This window comes from Dipodomys merriami, unplaced genomic scaffold, assembly GCF_024711535.1.
Source record: "Dipodomys merriami isolate MVZ:Mamm:240054 unplaced genomic scaffold, mDipMer1.0.p SCAF_1, whole genome shotgun sequence".
NCBI lineage: Eukaryota > Metazoa > Chordata > Mammalia > Rodentia > Heteromyidae > Dipodomys > Dipodomys merriami.
The window spans coordinates 219,018-239,445 of NW_027202270.1; the positions used below are offsets into that span (position 1 = coordinate 219,018).

The 20,428-nt window shown below is 61.3% G+C and overlaps 2 protein-coding genes across 6 annotated transcripts in view; one reads left to right on the plus strand and one right to left on the minus strand.

The window, feature by feature from the left end:
• Positions 1 to 4,343: 4,343 nt before the first annotated feature.
• Positions 4,344 to 19,645, plus strand: Stk25 (serine/threonine kinase 25). Of its 2 annotated transcripts, none has more exons than XM_070000897.1 (12): positions 4,344 to 4,426; positions 4,520 to 4,617; positions 11,377 to 11,607; positions 12,470 to 12,526; positions 13,095 to 13,203; positions 14,901 to 15,058; positions 15,140 to 15,325; positions 15,564 to 15,709; positions 15,937 to 16,051; positions 16,249 to 16,320; positions 16,966 to 17,102; positions 17,507 to 19,645. In XM_070000897.1, the coding sequence occupies exons 2-12, from the start codon at positions 4,588 to 4,590 to the stop codon at positions 17,544 to 17,546; spliced, it is 1,281 nt and encodes a 426-aa protein (XP_069856998.1). In that variant the 5' UTR covers positions 4,344 to 4,426; positions 4,520 to 4,587; the 3' UTR covers positions 17,547 to 19,645. The 2 variants fall into 2 exon arrangements, with proteins under 2 accessions (XP_069856998.1, XP_069856915.1); XM_070000814.1 differs by lacking the exons at positions 4,344 to 4,426; positions 4,520 to 4,617 and adding exons at positions 5,412 to 5,565; positions 7,542 to 7,664.
• Positions 18,485 to 20,428, minus strand: part of Farp2 (FERM, ARH/RhoGEF and pleckstrin domain protein 2) — a 114,127-nt gene continuing 112,183 nt past the window's right edge. For 3 of the 4 annotated variants that reach the window (XM_070000603.1, XM_070000528.1, XM_070000445.1), the window contains 3 exons: positions 19,505 to 19,612; positions 19,181 to 19,332; positions 18,485 to 18,994 (listed from right to left, as the gene is read on the minus strand). In XM_070000603.1, the coding sequence (XP_069856704.1) occupies positions 18,880 to 18,994; positions 19,181 to 19,332; positions 19,505 to 19,612 (375 nt within the window). In that variant the 3' untranslated portion in view covers positions 18,485 to 18,879. Of the gene's footprint in view, positions 18,995 to 19,180; positions 19,333 to 19,504; positions 19,613 to 20,428 lie in introns of those variants that run through there. The other variant, XM_070000697.1, reaches the window with a different exon arrangement.

Sequence of the window (20,428 nt, forward strand, 5' to 3'; positions counted from 1 at the left end):
ACCAGGAAATAAAACTGAAAAAAATCAGAACAAAAAACTTTCCTGTTGGGGCTGGGAAGATGGCTCAGTGGTAGAGCGCTTGCCTTGCATGCCTGAGGCCCTGGGTTCGATTCCTCAGCACCACATAAGCAAAAAGAAAAAAGCCGGAAGTGGCGCTGTGGCTCAAGTGGTAGAGCGCTAGCCTTGAGCTGAAGAGCTGAGGGACAGCACCCAGGCCCAGAGTTCAGGCCCTACGACCGGACCCAAAAACAAAACAAAACAAAACAAAAACTTTCCTGTTAAGTTACAAGACACACAGGAAATTCACACCTATTTCCCCTGATTTGGGTAAACAAAATCATTTGTCTTCATGTTTGTAGATAATAAAGAAAACCCATTTCAGCCATGTTTTAGACAATAAATTCAACCTAACACTTGTCTCAATGTCTGGAAACACAGCAAAGGATTAGAGGTTGTTAGGTAATATGATGAAATTCAACAAATACTAGGGGAGCGGTGGGGAACTGGGCAGCGGCAGCTCAGGCCTGGAGTCCTAGCTGGGACTAGAGCGTGACCACCATCGGAGACCTCTTCACGTCTCTCTCCTGCCTGGGAGCAGGAAGACATTTCTCCTCCCTTTCTGATTTCTCCCTACATTACCCTCTCCCTTTCTCCAGTACACTTCCCCGTCCTGGCCCTCTGCTGAGAGGCTGGGGCAAGGCTGCCCTGGGGTGGACCCTGTGGGGGAGCTGAGGGGGGGGGGGGGGTGGGGGGGGGTGGGGGGGGTGGTGGTGGTGGTGGAGCTGACCGGGGGGTGGAGCTGACTGGGGGATGAGCTGACCGGGGGTGGAGCTGACTGGGGGAGGAGCAGACGGGGGGTGGAGCTGACCAGAGAAGGAGCTGACTGGGGGAGGAGCTGACCAGGGGAGGAGCTGACTGGGGGTGGAGCTGACCAGGGGCAGAGCAGACGGGGGGTGGAGCTGACCGGGGGAGGAGCTGACCGGGGGTGGAGCTGACCAGGGGGTGGAGCTGACCGGGGGGTGGAGCTGACCAGGGGCGGAGCTGGCCAGGGGTGGAGCTGACGGGGGGTGGAGCTGGCCGGGGGTGGAGCTGACCGGGGGTGGAGCTGACCGGGGGCAGAGCAGACGGGGGGTGGAGCTGGCCGGGGGTGGAGCTGGCCGGGGGTGGAGCTGGCCGGGGATGGAGCTGACCGGGGGCAGAGCAGACGGGGGGTGGAGCTGGCCGGGGGTGGAGCTGGCCGGGGGTGGAGCTGACTGGGGGAGGAGCTGACTGGGGGTGGAGCTGACCAGGGGCAGAGCAGACGGGGGGGGGGGGGTGGAGCTGACCAGAGAAGGAGCTGACCAGGGGGTGGAGCTGACCGGGGGGTGGAGCTGACCGGGGGAGGAGCTGACCGGGGGTGGAGCTGACCGGGGGTGGAGCTGGCCGGGGGAGGAGCTGACCAGGGGTGGAGCTGACCGGGGGAGGAGCTGACCGGGGGTGGAGCTGACCAGGGGAGGAGCTGACTGGGGGTGGAGCTGACCAGGGGAGGAGCTGACCAGGGGCAGAGCAGACGGGGGGGGGGTGGTGGAGCTGACCAGGGGTGGAGCTGACTGGGGGAGGAGCTGACCAGGGGAGGAGCTGACTGGGGGAGGAGCTGACCAGGGGTGGAGCTGGCCGGGGGTGGAGCTGACCAGGGGCAGAGCAGACGGGGGGTGGAGCTGACCGGGGGTGGAGCTGACCGGGGGCAGAGCAGACGGGGGGTGGAGCTGGCCGGGGGTGGAGCTGACCAGGGGCAGAGCAGACAGGGGGTGGAGCTGACCGGGGGTGGAGCTGACCGGGGATGGAGCTGACCAGGGGCGGAGCTGGCCGGGGGTGGAGCTGACCGGGGGCAGAGCAGACGGGGGGTGGAGCTGGCCGGGGGTGGAGCTGGCCGGGGGTGGAGCTGACCGGGGGGTGGAGCGTGTGGTGGAGCTGAGAGGTTCCCCTCATGGCAGCCAGGAAACAGGAGAAGGTTCCTGAAGCACAGTGTGCCTTGCCAGGCACACCCCAGCGATCTACTTCCTCCACCGAGGCCTGTCTTCCCGCCGTCCTCAGCAACAACACAGTGTGAATTGGTCCACGGCTCAGGTCAGCCCTGGGGAATCAGCCATCGGTCAATAGCGCTGCCGTCAGGACCCCATCTTCAAACACAAGTCATTCGCAGGAAAACCCCAGACACAGCGATCCTGAGCCGTCTGTGTAAAGAGGTGACAGGAAGTAGATATGAAGATGTCAGGCTGGGCATAGTGGTGCATGCCTGTGCCCCCAGCCCTTGGAGGTGGACGCAAGACAGACAGACAGACAGAAAGAGAGAAGGAAGAAAAGAAAGAGAAGGAAAAAAGAATTAAGAGATTAAAAAACGGTGAGACACGTCAAAACTGCGCTTTGCTTGGGGAAGGGTACGGGATGTGGTAAGCAGCCTGAAAGCCACCCTGCGGGGCACTTTTTCTAGGACAGTCAGGGTCTCTGGAGTCCATACCTCACCCCATCTTTGTGCCGGGAGGTCATGGTGTGTGGGCTCCTGTGCTGGGGAATGGAGGGGGCAGAGGCCTGCGGGCCCACGGATTCAGGCACAAACCTGCCACCCCCCACCTTCCTGGCATGGGCCGGAGGCATCAAGCTTTGCCACTGGACACTTGTGGCGTTTTCTCACCTTCTGGGAGCTTACTTCTTCAGAGTTAGAGTTTAGATCCTCTTCCTTGGCCCCTTTTGGCAATGTAGCAGGTCTTCAGTTAGGAAAGAGGAATAATCACCAGTGCCCACTTACTTAGACCAGGGTGGACTCTAACCCTGGTGGAGTCTGTGCTGTGCTGTCCCTGGTAGATCTCACCCTCTCTGGGCTTTATCTCACGTATTCAGTGACAGGGAGGCCCCCTGGCCTGATGTGCCTGGGTGCTGGAGGTCCCACGGTATCCACTGTTTAGCTCCCTTTGTCCACAGGGCCAACCGAGGCCTCTTCAGCAGTGCCAGAGGGGCTTTTAGGGAGTTGAGTTCCGTCCTGGCCCTGCCATGTTATTGTCATGGCCCTGGACCCTGAACCCAAATGAGCCACACACAGCTGACCACTGGAAACCACTGCCCACAGCTCAGCCGACCACTGCCCACTGCCCACGGGAGCTCAGCTGACCACCTGCCCATGGCCCACGGGAGCTCAGCTGACCACTGCCCACTGCCCACGGGAGCTCAGCCGCCCACGGCCCACGGGAGCTCAGCCGACCACGGCCCACGGGAGCTCAGCTGACCACGGCCCACGGGAGCTCAGCTGACCACTGCCCACTGCCCACGGGAGCTCAGCTGACCACTGCCCACTGCCCACGGGAGCTCAGCTGACCACTGCCCACTGCCCACGGGAGCTCAGCCGCCCACGGCCCACTGCCCACGGGAGCTCAGCCGACCACGGCACACAGGAGCTCAGCCGACCACGGCCCACGGCCCACGGGAGCTCAGCTGCCCACGGCCCACGGGAGCTCAGCTGACCACTGCCCACGGCCCACGGGAGCTCAGCTGCCCACGGCCCACGGGAGCTCAGCTGCCCACGGCCCACGGGAGCTCAGCTGCCCACGGCCCACGGCACACAGGAGCTCAGCTGCCCACGGCCCACGGCCCACGGGAGCCCCATCAGGAGGCCTCCGACCCCCTCGAGGTCCCCGTCCTCAGGATCCAGTTCTGAAGGCGGAAGCAGGGAGTGGAGATCCTGCGAAGCAGAGGCCTGCTCAGCGCCACGGAGGAGAGTGTTGCTACGTCGAGGGCAGGGCGGCAAGGGCTCAGTTCTAGGTGCTTCTGGAAGTGCAAGGACACTGAGCACCAGGGCCGGAGGTGCCGCGGGCACGGACCGAGGGACAGGCCCGCACGGACCGGACGGCGGCTCCCGCTGGTTGCGAGGCCCCCACGGGCCTCGTGCGCGGGCACGAACGGGAGGACCCCCGACGGGAGGGCCAGGCAGGCTTCTAGGAGCTTCTAGGCCGCTGCTCAGCTTTCAGCGTCCCAGAGCGCCACCCAATGGGAGTCCCTGCCCCGAGCAGCCGCGTGGTGCGCCTGCGCCCTCCCGCCCCCCGCAAGCTGCCGGGATTTGTAGTCGGCTTCCAGGGAGTCTGTTCTGCGCTTGCGTTCTCCCAGCGCCCTCCGAGGCCTGCCGGGACTTGTAGTCAGCGTCCGTAGAGGCTGTTGCGTCTCGCGGCCCCTTCGCCGCCGCTCGGCCTGCTGGGAATTGTAGTTCAGCGCCCGTAGGTCCTAGGCACCGCGTGGGTTACAGAACTCGCGGTCCCAGAAAGCCTCGCGCCCGCCACGACGCCCTGGTGGGTCGCGGCCGCCGCTGTTTCGCCGAGGGAAGGCCTGGGCGTTCCTGGAGACTGGGGCTGCGGGCGGTGCGGCGGAGCGGGCCGGAAGGCCGGAATGGAGCCCCCCGGAGGTGGGCGCCGCTAGAGGACGGCCCGGCGGGCAGGGACGGGCTCGGCGCGGGGTCTCCGGGCCGACCCCGACCCGCGGCTCCCTTCTCTCGCAGGGGCCTGAGCGAGGCCGTGCGGGCGTCCGGGCGGCGGGCGCACGGCGGGCCGCGGCGGCGGCGCGGACATGGCTCACCTGCGGGGCTTCGCGCACCAGGTGAGTAAGGCGGGCGCCGCGCCGGGCCGCGGGGTGGAGGCCGCGGGGCCGGGTCGGAGGCCGCGGGGCCGGGGCCGGGCGGGGCCGGGGCCGAGGGGCTGGAGCGGAGCGGGGCCGGGGCGGGGCCGGGGCCGGGGCCGGGGCCGGGGCCGAGGGGCTGGAGCGGAGCGGGGCCGGGCGGGGCCGGGGCCGAGGGGCTGGAGCGGAGCGGGGCCGGGGCCGAGGGGCTGGAGCGGAGCGGGGCCGGGGCCGAGGGGCTGGAGCGGAGCGGGGCCTCGGGGCGGGGCCGGGGCCGAGGGGCTGGAGCGGAGCGGGGCCGGGGCGGGGCCGGGGCCGGGGCCGGGGCCGAGGGGCTGGAGCGGAGCGGGGCCGGGCCGGGGCCGGGGCCGGGGCCGAGGGGCAGGAGCGGAGCGGGGCCTCGGGGCGGGGCCAGCGCGGGGCGGGGCCAGAGCCGGGCGGGGCCTCGGGGCGGGGCCGGAGCGGGGCGGGGCCGGAGCGGGGCGGGGCCGGAGCGGGGCCGGGGCGGGGCCAGAGCGGGGTGAGGCCGCGGGGCGGGGCCAGAGCGGGGCGGGGCCGCGGGGCGGGGCAGAGGGGCGGTGCCAGAGCCGGGCGGGGCCGAGGGGCGGTGCCAGAGCCGGGCGGGGCGGGGCAGAGGGGCGGGGCGGGGCCGGCCCCGCGCAGGCCCTGGCGTGGAGCGTGCGGGGTCGGGGCGCGGGAGGTCACCGGTCGGCGCCGGCCGGGCGGCCCGGGCTGGCAGCGCCTTCCCTGAGGCCGGTTCCCGCCGTTGCTCCCGGGCCGCCGGCGCTGCTCGGGCCCCGCCTCCGTCACGTCGGCCCTGGCCGTCGGCCCGGCCCCCGGACCGGGCGCCGAGGGCGCCGGCGGACCTTCTGCCTGGTGGTTTCCCCGAGGCCGGAGAGAACCCCCCCCCCCAGCTCCTCCTGTGACCCAGTGCGCGGGGGGGGGGGGGGGGGGGGAGGGAGGGAGGGAGGAGGGGAGGGAGGGAGGAGGGGAGGGGAGGAAGGAAGGGAGGAGGGGAGGAAGGGAGGGAGGGAGGAAGAAAGGCAGGGAGGGAGGAAGGGAGGGAGGGAGGAAGGAAGAAAGGGAGGAAGGAGGGGAAGAAGGAGGGGAGGGAGGGAAGGAAGGAAGGGAGGAAGGAAGAAAGGGAGGGAGGGAGGAGGGGAAGAAGAAGGGGAGGGAGGGAAGGGAGGGAGGGAGGAAGGAGGGGAGAAAGGAGGGAAGGAAGGAGGAAAGGGAGGGAGGAGGGGAGGGAGGGAGGAGGGAGGAAGGGAGGAAGGAGGGGAAGAAGGAGGGGAGGGAGGGAAGGGAGAGAGGAAGAAGGGGAGAAAGGAGGGAAGGAAGGAGGGGAAGAAGGAGGAAAGGGAGGGAGGGAGGAAGGAGAGGAGGAAGGAGGAAAGGGAGGGAGGAGGGGAGGGAGGGAGGAGGGGAGGGAGGAAGGGAGGGAGGGAGGAAGGAAGGAGGGGAAGAAGGAGGGGAGGGAAGGAAGGAAGGGAGGAAGGAAGAAAGGGAGGGAGGGAGGAGGGGAAGAAGAAGGGGAGGGAGGGAAGGGAGGGAGGGAGGAAGGAGGGGAGAAAGGAGGGAAGGAAGGAGGGGAGGAAGGAGGAAAGGGAGGGAGGAAGGAGGGGAGGAAGGAGGAAAGGGAGGGAGGAGGGGAGGGAGGGAGGAGGGAGGAAGGGAGGAAGGAGGGGAAGAAGGAGGGGAGGGAGGGAAGGGAGAGAGGAAGAAGGGGAGAAAGGAGGGAAGGAAGGAGGGGAAGAAGGAGGAAAGGGAGGGAGGGAGGAAGGAGAGGAGGAAGGAGGAAAGGGAGGGAGGAGGGGAGGGAGAGAGGAGGGAGGCAGGGAGGGAGGAAGGAGGGAGGCAGGGAGGGAGGGGAGGAAGGGCCGCCCTTTGTCTCTTCAGGAGCTGTTTGTCCAGCAGAGGCACCCCCCTCCCCCCCCCTCCCTGGCGCTGGGACTAGGGCTTGAACTCAAGGCACCATCTCCCTGGACTTTTCCCCTCCTAGTTGGCTTTTTAATACTCCAGCCACACCTCCAGTTTTGGCTTTTTGCTGGTTAATTGGAGATGGGAATCACTGGATTTGTCTTCCTCTGCTGGCTTTGAACTTTAACCCTTAGGTCTTAGCCTCCTGAGTAGTTAGGATTATAGGCCCGGGCCACTGAACCAGACTACACTCTGTTTTTCTTTTTTTGGTGAGGGGAGGGGGAAGGGGTCCTGTTGTGGGGTCTGAACTCTGGGCCTGGGCGCTGTCTCTCAGCTCTTCAGCTCAAGGCTAGTGCTCTACCACCTGAGTCACAGCGCCACTTGCGGCTTTTTTTCTTTTTGCTTATGTGGTGCTGAGGAATCGAACCCAGTATGCAAGGCAAGGCAAGCGCTCTACCACTGAGCCACCTTCCCAGCCCCTACACTCTGTTTTTCAATGCAGGAACCCTTGTAGGCCTCTTACTTTCATCCCAAATGGGCACCATGCTGTCCCATGGCCTGTGGCCAGTCTTTTTATTTTTATTTTTTTTACTGGGTCCAGTCGTGGGGCCTGAACTCTGGGCCTGGGCACTGTCCCTCAGCTCTTCAGCTCAAGGCTAGCGCTCTACCACTTGAGCCACAGCGCCACTTCCGGCTTTTTTTCTTTTTGCTTATGTGGTGCTGAGGAATCGAACCCAGGGCCTCGAGCATGCAAGGCAAGCGCTCTACCACTGAGCCACCTTCCCAGCCCCTGGCCAGTCTTTTTAAAACATTAGGCAGCTGCTACTCCCCCAGTGATTGCTTCTCTATTACGACTCCCCTGGCCATTTCTTTCCCAGCCTTGGAAGCCCACCCAAGAGTGTCACTTGGCTCTTGCCAGTTGGGTGGTAGACGGGATGGCTTGCCACACTTGTTTTGTGTGTGACTAATAGCAGACATGTTGGCAGGCAGAGGCCCCAGATGTGGCAGCCCCTGGGCTGAATGGGAGAACAGGTGTCTCTACCACCAAAGCCAGTTGCATGGCCTGAGTGATGGCTCACGCCATCTGCATGGATGCTGCCCACAACCAGGTACAGCACGACAAGATACCAGGCCAAAGAACTGAGAGAGGAGGGGGTACCAGGGTCCAGAGCTCACCAGCTTCTGAACCCTGAGCTCCCGTTAGCAAGCTTATGTATTTAGTTCAGTGCAAGGGAGGTGACTACAGGTATGTGCAGAACCTCGGGTATCAGTCAGTCTTGTGGTTATAACCATTAACGTGACCTGTAGTTTGTGTACATAGTGATAACTGACTCCCTATTGTTAGGGAACAGCAGTAAACCTTTAACCATAACACAGACCATTCATCTTATCTCCAAGATCTCAAGCTTATAGTGTCCAAGCAGCTCTAACTTAAACACACTTAGGATAGTAACTATACATCTGATGCCTTGACTGTTAGATCTTTCCAGGGCCCAGTTCGAAGCCTTCTGAGTGTTGTGGACATGGCATTCCAACCTTTTAACATTTTCCTGGTCTCACAGCTCTGCTCCAGAGTTCCTTAGACTCTGTCTTCCAGAAGAGGAACCTGATGGGGGAGCTCCTTAGCTTTTGTTGGCCAGGTAGGGTGCAGGCTGTGTGGGGGACCGGCCCCCGGGCCAGCTCCCTTGAGGTGTTTCTGAGGAACCGTCCTAGGTGGAGAGCAGGCCAAGCAGGCAGAGCCACCCCCCAGGGCTCTGCGTGACGATAAGAGGCTTGAGAGGGTGGCCTTGGGTCTGATGGAGCAGAAGCAGGCAGGACTTGCACTGTGCCTGGTGTTCAGGACTGAGCTCTGATCATATGGACAGCTGGAGAATACATTTTTTTTTGGGGGGGGGTCTGTTCGTGGGGCCTGAACTCAGCCTGGGCGCTGTCCCTCAGCTCTTCAGCTCAAGGCTAGCACTCTACCACTTGAGCCACAGCGCCACTTCCAGCTTTTTTTCTTTCTGCTTATGTGTTACTGAGGAATCGAACCCAGGGCCTCATGCATGCAAGGCAAATGCTCTACCACTGAGCCACCTTCCCAGCCCCGAGAATATATTTTTTAAAAATTTTTATTTATTTATTTTTTTGTCAGTCATGGGCTTGAACTCTGGGTCTGGGCGCTGTCCCTCAGCTCTTCAGCTCAAGGCTAGCGCTCTGCCACTTGAGCCACAGTGCCACTTCCGGCTTTTTGCTTATGCGGTGCTGAGGAATCGAACCCAGGGCCTCATGCATGCAAGGCAAGCACTCTACCACTGGGTCACCTTCCCAGCCCCTACTTCCAGGTTCTTGCTGGTCAGTTGGAGATGAGAGTCTCAATGGCTTTGAACCATGATCCTCAGATCTCAGCCTCCTGAGCAGCTAGGATGACAGGTGTGAGCCACCACCAGCATGCTGTTTATTATTGTGCTGGTACTCCAAGCTTGAACTCAGAGCCTGTTTCCCTTGCTTAGCTTTTTCATTCAGGCTTGGTGCTCTGTGACTTATGCCACACCTCCACTTCTGGCTTCTTGTTGGTTAATTCAGGACTTTTTTTTTCCTGCCTGTGTTGGCTCAGATCTTAGCCCGTGAGCCCCACCCAGGTAACATCAACACTGCTCACCGTTTGGCCCGTGTTGGGAGGCCCGTGAGTCTCTGGCAGCTGAGCCGCCCAGCCCACACTGGAAAACACCTGAGCTGTCTGTCTGGCAGCCTTAGTGGAGTGAGCTTTTTCCTGGTGGTTCTTTCCAGCATGGCTCTGATGGGGGAGTGAGAAGGGTCAGGCTGGGCTGGATCTGTTATTTCTTTACTTGGCCAGGCAGGGTCTGTGTGGACACCAGCACCGGCTCCTGTGGAGAGCTGGCGAGGGTGACTGTACCCAGCCCTGGCTGGCCGGTGTCCTGGACGGGTGGGATTGGCTCTGTGTTGCAGTGGTGCTGATTTGCAGCCCTTCCCCACCAGGACTCACTATCAGGTTCCTCTCAGTGTGGACCTGGCCGTGTGTTCACAGGAGGTGCCCTCCCTCCCTGCTCTCTAGGTTACACACGTTTGAAGGCAGCAAATTGGCAATCTCAGACCCTGGACCCCCAGCGGGGGCAGAGGTGGCCCTGAGGCAGCGGGGCGAGCACAGAGTCAGCTGAGTGCCTGAGCTCTCAGGATTCATGCAGTATACCAACGTGTGGTTTGGGCTTTTTGTGCCTGGCCACTTTATTTTATTTTGTTGAACTCAGGACCCTGGGCTAGGTGGCTCAGGGTTAGCCCTCTGCCACTTTGTGTCACAGCTCCACATCTGGTTTTCTGGTAGTGAATTGGAGATACAAGTCTCAGGGACTTTCCTGCCCAGGCTGACCTTGAACCACTATCCTTAGATCTCTGCCTCCTGAGTAAGTGTACAGGCGTGAGCCACTGATTCCCTTACACTTCTTATTTTGCAATTTTTGCAGTTCTGGGGAGTAAACCCAGTTTGTCATGCTTGTTGGCAAAGTGTTCTCCCACTGCCTGACCACTTTTAATTGGCACCAAGAATCTGTCTGGCTGAGGGGAAACTATTTAGGAGTGAGATTGCGGGCGGTGGACAATCTCTTGATGAGATTTAGGGCTCCCACCCCCTAGGCCCAGTAAACCTGTGTGTCCTGAGGTGCCCTGGCATGTTCTCTGCCTGGGCCTCTGCCAGCTCGAATGGGTCGGTGGGAGCTGAAGAGAACATACTCTTGGATGATGGGTAAGGGCAGGGCCAGACCACACCCAGGGGGTGCTGCAGAGCTCCGTTGCTTCTGGCTTCTCTGTGCAGAAGTGAGGGATCCGAATCAACTCGTGATACCTTGGCGCCCAGGCTCAAATCCAGCACGGGGTTTGGGCAGCGACACGCCTTTGTGCTAGAGCTCGGGGCGCACGGGGGCTGTGAACTGCGGGTTCTGCTCTGTTGGCTCAGCAGTTTTCAGGCTTTGTTTAAGTCTGTGGGCATGCTTTTGTGCTGCTTATGTTGAACCAACCGTCCAAAAAGTATTGAGGTTTCAGTTCTCCTGGTATGAGGTACAGCAGAGTGCTTCCAGGAGAGCCAAGAACATGAGATCATCATTTCTTTCATAGTTTTTTTGTTTTGTTTTGAATTAGTCATGGGCCTGGGTGCTGTCTCTGAGCTCTTCTGCTCAAGGCTAGCCCTCTACCACTTTGGGCCACAGCTCCACTACTGGTTTATTTTTGGTTTTTTTTTGGCCAGTCATGGGGTCTAAACTCTGGGCCTGGGCGCTGCCCCTCAGCTCTTCAGCTCAAGGCTAGTGTTCCTACATGTGAGCCACAGCACCTCTTCTGGCTTTTTCTGCTTATGTGGTGCTGAGGAATCGAACCCAGGGCCTCATGCATGTGAGGCTAGCACTCTACCACTGAGCCACCTTCCCAGCCCTCCACTACTGGTTTGTGAGTGGTTAATTGGAGATAAGAGTCTCACTGGGATTTTTCTGCCCTGGCTGGTTTTGAACCATTATTCTCAGATCTCAGCCTCCTGAGCCACTGATACCTTTTTTTGTTTGTTTTAAGAGAATGTTTAGGTTTATAGCACAATACGGTACTCTGTCCCTCACATGGTGCCCCTCCCCCAGCTCCTAGAGCCACGGTTTACATCTGGTTCGTGGTGTGAAGCTCTGGGGAGTCTGCTCCCTGGAGACGGGAGTGTTTAGATTTTTCAGAACAAGGAATGAAAGAAAACTGAGGTGTGAGGAGCCCTTGTGGACCCTAGGAAGCCGCTCTGCGTGGGCCGTGCTCCACAGTGCGGCCCACGCCCTGCCCCCTGCTGTGCCTCCGCAGCACCCTCGAGTGGACCCCGAGGAGCTCTTCACCAAGCTGGACCGCATCGGCAAGGGTTCCTTTGGGGAGGTGTACAAGGGCATCGACAACCACACCAAGGAGGTGGTGGCCATCAAGATCATCGACCTGGAGGAGGCTGAGGACGAGATCGAGGACATCCAGCAGGAGATCACTGTGCTCAGCCAGTGTGACAGCCCCTACATCACACGCTACTTCGGCTCCTACCTGAAGGTGCGGGGGGGGGGGGGGGGGGGGGGGGGTCTGTGTCTGCGAGGGAGGGTGGGGGGGGTCTGTGTCTGTGAGGGAGGGCGGAGGGGGCCTCAGGCTCCTACCTGAAGGTGGGGGGGGCGGGGGGGGGGTGTCTGCGTCTGCGAGGGAGGGCGGAGGGGGCCTCAGGCTCCTACCTGGGGGGGGGGTGTCTGCGTCTGCGAGGGAGGGCGGAGGGGGCCTCAGGCTCCTACCTGAAGGCGGGGGGGTGGGGGGTGTCTGCGTCTGCGAGGGAGGGCGGAGGGGGCCTCAGGCTCCTACCTGAAAGTGGGGAGGGGTGTCTGCGTCTGTGAGGGAGGGCGGAGGGGGCCTCAGGCTCCTACCTGAAGGTGGGGGGTGGGGGGTGTCTGCGTCTGTGAGGGAGGGCGGAGGGGGCCTCAGGCTCCTTGCGCCGCCGCCTGGGGAGTAGAGAGCAGGGTGCTGTAGGTGCATGGGGCACCTCTGGAGGGCAGAAGGCCTTGCCACAGCGTCACAGCCGAGCAGGCTCTGCCCTGGGAGGTGCTGGCGACAGGGTAGGCTGGTGTGAAGAGTGAAAATGACCACCTGCCCAAGTAGGCCCTGCCAGGAGCCTGCCACAGAGGGCCCTTGGTGTGTGGCTGTGTTGGCTATGATTTTGCCTGGCATGCTATCGTCCTGGGTTCTGTGGACCGAGTCTCCAGCTTGGTTTTGATGGACCGTTCACTGTTCTGAGCACTCAGTATCCAGCACACGCATGCAGTGGGGGTGTGGTGGAAAGGAGTCTGCTGTGACACCTGAGCCCTTTCCTGTTTGGGCCAGTGGCCTGTGGCCGTCACAGCGTGGTGCTGACAGCTCTCTCTGCTCTCAGAGCACCAAGCTATGGATCATCATGGAGTACCTGGGTGGTGGCTCTGCGCTGGACCTGGTGAGTTGGGCTGCAGCATGGACAGCTTGCTGGGAGGGGGGGGGTCCTGCCCATCCAAGGATGCCCTTCCCCACAGATCCTTGGAAAACTCTAGTCTGAGTATGTCAGTCATCAACAGGAAGTGCCTAACCCACACCAAATCCATAGTGATTGTGCTGAGTGGTGCTGAGAGGTGTCTGGCCTCTGCTGGGGTCCCCAGGCGGGCGGCGTGCTTGGGGAGAGCTCTGATGTGTGGCTGGGATCCTACAGCTTTGCCATTCCCCATTCCAGTAGGCCCACCTCCTGACGGGCCACCACACTGAATTTTACTTCAGAAGTACTTAAAGGATTGACCGGGTGCTGGTGGCTCACACCTATAATCCTAGCTACTCAGGAGGCTGAGAGCTGGAGGATGGAAAGTTCACTAGAATCCATCTCTAAAATAACCAGCAACAAGTAGGATTGGAGGCATGGCTCAGATGATAGAACACCAGCCTTTGAGGAGCCCCTCTGCTGCTGACAGCCGTGGAGCTCTGGCCCTGAGGATGTTCGGGTGTGGCTGAGGCTCTGCCCTGCCCTCTTCCTCCAGCTGAAACCAGGCCCTCTGGAGGAGACGTACATTGCTACCATCCTGCGGGAGATTCTGAAGGGTTTGGACTACCTGCATTCAGAGCGCAAGATCCACCGAGATATCAAAGGTCCTGCGGGGTGGGCACGCCCCATTGACCCTGGTGTGGGCGGTGGGAGGGAGCGGCTGTGGGGTTAGAAGAGTGGGGTGGGTGGTGGGAGGGAGCGGCTGTGGGGTTAGAAGAGTGGGGTGGGTGGTGGGAGGGAGCGGCTGTTGGTGGCTGTGGGGTTAGAGGAGTGGGGTGGGTGGTGGGAGGGAGCGGCTGTGGGGTTAGAAGAGTGGGGTGGGTGGTGGGAGGGAGCGGCTGTGGGGTTAGAGGAGTGGGGTTGGGTGGTGGGAGGGAGCCGCTGTTGGTGGCTGTGGGGTTAGAGGAGTGGGGTGGGTGGTGGGAGGGAGCCGCTGTTGGTGGCTGTGGGGTTAGAGGAGTGGGGTGGGTGGTGGGAGGGAGCGGCTGTGTGGTTAGAGGAGTGGGGTGGGTGGTGGGAGGGAGCTGCTGTGTGGTTAGAAGAGTGGGGTGGGTGGTGGGAGGGAGCAGCTGTGGGGTTAGAAGAGTGGGGTGGGTGGTGGGAGGGAGCGGCTGTGGGGTTAGAAGAGTGGGGTGGGTGGTGGGAGGGAGCGGCTGTGGGGTTAGAAGAGTGGGGTGGGTGGTGGGAGGGAGCCGCTGTGTGGTTAGGGGAGTGGGGTGGGTGGTGGGAGGGAGCTGCTGTGTGGTTAGAAGAGTGGGGTGGGTGGTGGGAGGGAGCGGCTGTGGGGTTAGAGTGGGGTGGGTGGTGGGAGGGAGCGGCTGTGTGGTTAGGGGAGTGGGGTGGGCGGTGGGAGGGAGCGGCTGTTGGGGGCTGTGTGGTTAGGGGAGTGGGGTGGGCGGTGGGAGGGAGCGGCTGTGGGGTTAGAAGAGTGGGGTGGGTGGTGGGAGGGAGCCGCTGTGTGGTTAGAGGAGTGGGGTGGGTGGTGGGAGGGAGCGGCTGTGGGGTTAGAGTGGGGTGGGTGGTGGGAGGGAGCGGCTGTGGGGTTAGAAGAGTGGGGTGGGCGGTGGGAGGGAGCGGCTGTTGGGGGCTGTGTGGTTAGGGGAGTGGGGTGGGCGGTGGGAGGGAGCGGCTGTTGGGGGCTGTGTGGTTAGGGGAGTGGGGTGGGCGGTGGGAGGGAGCGGCTGTTGGGGGCTGTGTGGTTAGGGGAGTGGGGTGGGCGGTGGGAGGGAGCGGCTGTTGGGGTGGGCGTCCTGCAGTTACTCATGGATGGGGCAGTCCATGCTGATCTGCTTCCAGATGATACCCCCAATAGCAGCTCTTCCCCTGTGGTGCTTGGGTTAGACCCCAAGGGGTTTGTACATGCTAGGCAAGTTGCTCTACCAGCAAAGCATACTTTACCCCACCTAGCAGGACTGTCCTAGACTCCTAAACCTGTTAACCTGGTTTAGGGCCAGGCAGCTTCAATCACAGCTGTTAGCTTGGTCACCAGGGCTTGGGGAGGACTCGCTGAGGGGTCCTACCCCGTGAGGGATGTGGCGCCCAGCCTCCTGCCCCTGCGAGGGACAGGGGGGGGCAATGACCATTGGGTCAGGTCATGGTGAGGTCTTTCTGTTGGTATTTGCCACAAAAGCCAAATGAGCCCCTGCAGCTCAGGGAGGAGGGCCTGGGGGGTCCTCTAGTTTGTGACTTCTGCCTGCCAGGCCCCAGGGGGCCCGGGAGCCGCCGTGGGCACACGCAGCCTCGGGCAGCCCCCAGAGGCCGGGCGGAGGGTGACGCCTGCCCGCCTTCCTGTTTTGAGCAGCTGCCAACGTGCTGCTCTCAGAGCAGGGTGACGTGAAGCTGGCCGACTTCGGGGTGGCCGGGCAGCTCACAGATACACAGATCAAGAGAAACACATTTGTGGGCACCCCGTTCTGGATGGCTCCTGAGGTTATCAAGCAGTCCGCCTACGACTTCAAAGTAGGTTCTTGGGGTGGGAGGCGGGAGGGTGGTCCGTGGCTCCAGCAGCTGCGGCAGAGTCCTGTGTGGCGCCTCCTCCAGGCTGATATCTGGTCTCTGGGCATCACCGCCATTGAGCTGGCCAAGGGGGAGCCGCCCAACTCTGACCTCCACCCTATGCGCGTCCTGTTCCTGATTCCCAAGAACAGCCCCCCCACCCTGGAGGGCCACCACAGCAGAGCCTTCAAGGAGTTTGTGGAGGCCTGTCTCAACAAGGACCCCCGATTCGTAAGCCGCCCCCCCTTACCCCCGCACAGCTGAGGCAGGCTGGGTCTGGCAGCTTGTGGGTGGTGGCCGCCGGCTAGGAGGGGACAAGGTCAAGAGGTGCAGCCACCCAGTCACCTCCAGCGCCCCCTCCCTGACTCCACGTTCCTACCCGGCCTCTCTGGGCCACTCCTGCAGGCCACGCTGCGGTGTCTGGCACCTGGTGACCGTTCTGTGACTATTCTGTTTCCTGCCCCGGCAGCGGCCCACCGCCAAGGAACTCTTGAAGCACAAATTCATCACACGCTACACCAAGAAGACCTCCTTCCTCACCGAGCTCATCGACCGCTACAAGCGCTGGAAGTCTGAGGGCCATGGAGAGGAGTCCAGCTCCGAGGACTCCGACATGTAGGGTGCCTGCTTGTCCTCAGGGGCCTCCTCTCCTCTGAATCCCCCCCCCCGCTCCTGGGTACTTGGATGTGGGTGGCAGGGACAGGACCTGCAGTGCTGTCACTGGACACTGCAGCCCCGGCGGGCCCCCATCAAGTTCAGAGCCTGCTGGCTTGTGAGGCTGCCTCCCAGACAAATCCCCCCCCCAGCGTCCCCACCGGCTCCTAATTCATCACCCCCTTCAGCGACGGCGAGGCTGAGGACGGAGAGCAGGGCCCCATCTGGACGTTTCCCCCGACCATCCGGCCCAGTCCGCACGGCAAGCTCCACAAGGGGACAGCCCTGCATGGCTCCCAGAAGGTTTGTCCCGGCTGGGCCCAGCTGTTGAGAACACCCTGGGGAGGGTGCAGGTCCTTGGCTCCAGCCACTCGGGCTGCATTTTACTTCAGAAACCCGTCCCTTGGCAGCGTCCTGACCATCTGCTCAAGGATGCCAGAAGGGAGTGGGAAGAAGCCCTAGTCCCAGTCTCACCTGGTGCCTCCATTTCCCCCTTACAGCCCACCGAGCCTGTCAAGAGACAGCCGCGGTCCCAGTGCCTGGCCACGCTTGTCCGGCCTGTCTTCGGAGAGGTGAGGGTGGGGCTGTGCCAGGTCATGTGGGGGGCTTTGCTCTCCACCGGACCCTTTTGTGTTTCTAGACCTGCTGCGGTTCTCAGCTTCCAGGCGGCTTTTGAATTGGAATTAAGACCTATGAATTTTCCTTCTCAAAGTATAAGCATACCACATGACTCTGGGGAAGGAAGAGGGGTCAGTTCAGGCGGTCATAGGACCTTATATCCACATCTTGTGCTGGTGGAAGTTAGAGCCACCTCCCAAAATAGGAGGCCGCCAGGTGAAACCCCCCCCCGTTCTCCCGGATCCCCCCCCCCCCGCCATGTCCACCTCCACCCTGGGGGTGCGGAGCCTCCCCAGGATGGCACTGAGCCCGGCTAGGCCGTGGGCACGGGTCCCTGGGGAGAGGTTGCTGCGAGCCCAGGCCTCACATGAGATCTGCAGTGCGCTCGGGATCGTCAGACCCTCGCCCGGCTGCCGACCTGATCCTCCATCGTGAGGAGACTAAGGTGGCAGCAGAGGAAGGGAGCAGAGGCGGGCCACCTTGAGACGGAAGGCCACGCAGGTGCCCCCATCAGGGTGGGGCACGCGGCCTCTGTCTGCCTCACCGGCTTCCTGGACTGAGTCTCAGGGAAGGCCCGTTCAGATAGTTTCTCTCTGCAGCTCAAAGAAAAGCACAAGCAGAGTGGTGGGAGTGTGGGTGCCCTGGAGGAGCTGGAGAACGCCTTCAGCCTGGCGGAGGAGTCCTGCCCCGGCATCTCAGACCAGCTGATGGTGCACCTGGTGGAGCGCGTGCAGAGGTGAGCGTCGGGCACAAGGATTGGCAGTGCCTTCCCTGCCGCCGCTGCTCTGCAGGGGCAGAAACGTCTTCTCTCATTTGGGCCTTTGGGCCTCGGCCCCTGGTTTTGAGCTGTGTGCAGAAGGTTTGGCCCTAGCAGCAGAGCCTTGATCTGTGCTCAGTGAACAGTTTGAGGGGTTGGCAAGCCGGCCGGGCGAACCTGAGGTCACCTCCAGTGGGGGCAGGCACGGAGCCGTTCCAGCAGCCCCGAGGGCTCGGGTTCCCATGTCTGGGCTAGTGCAGTGCTGCGCCTGAGACCCAGGAGACCCCTCCCCTGGGGACACGGGTGGAGTGGAGGGAGGCCTGGCGGCCATGATGGCTGCCGAGGCGCACGTCCAGGCCACACTGACGAGCTCTGTTCTGCAGGTTCTCACACAGCAGGAACCACCTGACGTCAGCCCGCTGAGCGTCAGCCCGCTGAGCAAGCTGCTCTTCGTGGCAAGGAGGAGAAAGAAAGGTTTTTGTTTGGAGCTCGGAAAGGACCCTGCTGACCTGGGCGCTCCCTTACGCTGACTGCAGAGACCAGCCCGGCCGGCCTGCAGACCTCACGCAGGTCTCCTTCCTGTTCCCCGTGTAGTGTGCCGCCCCCCCCCGCGGCAGCCGCCCGCCATGTCTACTCTCCTGGCTTGGCTGAAGCAGCACCTCTGGCAGAGAGCCCACGGAGAACAAGGTAGCCACTCTGGGGCCCTGGCCCTCCCAGCCTTCTCTCCAGTGCAGGCCACGCCCTCTGCACCCGGCCCGCCTGGCTGCCAGACCCAGGAGCAGAGCAGCTCTCCAGGGCCGTCCCCCAGCCCTGGGGCCTTCTCCTAAGGGCCATGGTGGCCCGGCCGGGTCCTGGGTGTTCCTCTTCTCATGAGTACTCAAGTCATCCAGAATGTTTGGTTTTTTAAGCAATTTGAACTTATTCTCAAGTGTTCTGAGGAGTAACGTGTTAGTTTTCATAGAGCACTGAAGGTCCCACCATTTTAAATAAAGACCTGGACTGGATGTGCTCGTGTGGGCCTGGCCAGGTGGCCCTCCTGCAGCCTAGGACCTTCCCTGGGACCCCCCAGCCCCTGCAGCCTGCCTTCCACTCTCCATGTTCCCTGAGGCCTGCTGGAGAACAAAATGGCAGAAGAGGACGCAGATGGGGAGTTGGTTTATTTTGTTGGCTGTGGGGCTTGAACTTGGTGCATGGGTACTGTTCCTGAGCTCTTGCTCAAAGCTAGCACTCTACTGCGTTGAGCCACAGTACCACTTCTGGTTTTCTGGTGATTAATTGGAGATAAGAGTCTCATAGACTTTCCCATCCCAGGCTGGCTCTGAACAGAGATCCTGAGATCTCAGCCTCCAGAGTAGCTAGGGTTCCAGGTATGGCCACAGCCCCCAGCTGAGGGTGGTTTATTGTAACTTACATAAGTGCAGTTGTAAGCGCACACTTGCGGCAAGGAGCACTGGGGCTGACAGGGTGGAGACCCTGCCCTTCTATGGCACAGGGAACTTGAGTCAGTCTTAACCTCTAGTTATGCTGGTGGGGTCCAGAGTAGCTGTTGCTGGACTCTCATCTTTCTGTAGGCCAGGCTACGAGGCTCTGGGCAGGAATTCCCTCAGAAGTCGCAGGGCAGTGAGACTCACCACACAGCCTGGGTACGGGCTTCAGGGCTTGTCTGAGGCGATGTGGACCCAGTGCCTTGAGTGTCTGAAGCGGGGTCGCTTCATGCCCTCAGCCCTCCTGGTAGCCCCCCTCCCGGCCAGGGGCGTCACTCCTTTTCTCTGACTGTCCCCTGCAGTCCTGGGGAGGGACACAGGCAGTCTTGCGTGGAGCTTGGGGGCCTTCCCGGTGCGCTGCCGGCCCTCTCAATCACCTCCATCCACCTGCAAAAGCAGTCAGGCCGTCAGACCAGTGAACTTACACTCACCTATCTTCCCAAGAATGATCCAGAATGATAGGATAGAAAGGGCAGGGCCGTGGTCAGCTGGAAACCTGTAAGCATCACTCAGTCCTTGCTCTAGAACCCAGAGAAGGCTCTGCTCAGATTGGGCTGTCCCCTGCAGAATCACCTCTCAAATGTGTACTTGCTCTCGGCTCGGAAGAAGTAGACATGAGACTTGAACTGAAGCTTGAAGACGTAGTCTTTGTGGATGCTGTCCTCTTCTTCAGGGACACTCACACTGTAACCCAGCAGCGGGAGACTGGCAAGGGGGTAGTCATCCTGGAAGCAGGCATAAATTCATGCACAGGGTTGGTCGGGGTGTTGGGGAGGGCAAAGCCGCAGCTTGCACAGGAGGACCGCTTTCCACATAGAAGGGGCTGGGTGGGGGTGGTGAGCCTGACTTCCAGAACACTGTTCTTCAGCATTGTGCCCGGGCTCCAGGTGCACACACCTGGTGGGTTTTGTAGAAGAACAAGCAGAAGTTGGTGAAGACTACCCAGAGCTTCTGCCAGCCATTGCTGTTCTTGAACTTTCTCAGCAGATATCCTGAAAGTTGGTTCTGTGAATAAAAGACAAGAGTGCTCTGGGTAAAGCTGTTTCCCACCTGTGTTCAGTACCATGGTAAGTCTAGGGACACTAGAGTAGGATGCTTTAGTTACTTTAGTTAAATGTCCTTGAGCTCTTTTACTCAAGACTAGTGCTCTACCACTTTAGCCTCCGCTCTACTTCTAGCTCTTTGCTGGTTGGCCTTTTCTGCTTGGACTGCAGTGCTCAGATCTCAGCTTCCTAAGGAGCTAGGATTATAAACTTGCTGGAAAGCAAGAAGATAAGGAGTCTGAAGAGGTGACACAGTGGGGTCTGGAAGGTTCTTTCAAATGATGGGCAAAACGCTTTCACCTTCCCACTGCAGATGCCTGTTGGGGGCCTATTCTACTGTGCGGCCTGACCCCAGGACGGCCTCACTGTGACCCTTAGGTACCCAGAACTGTCAGGAACCACATGGGCTCCTCATTCCCTGGGTCCTGGCCCTATGGAGTTAGGAGACAAGTTTGCAGCAGATAGGGAGAGTAGGCCTGGGAAGGGCCTCCAAAGTCCTGCAAAGGCAGATGGGTAGCAGAGCAGCCACTGAGCAACACACAGGGTGAGAGCGTGGGTACAGTCCAGAGCGGAGGAGGAGGGCTGTGAACATGCCAAGGTGGCGGGAGCACCCAAGAGAACAGTATCCTGGGTCTCTGGTCCCAGGTGACTGCTGACAGTACACACAGGGTCTGGTCCCACCTGACAGTACACACGGGGTCTCTGGTCCCAGGTCCCACCGGACAGTACACACGGGGTCTGGTCCCACCTGACAGTACACACGGGGTCTCTGCCCCAC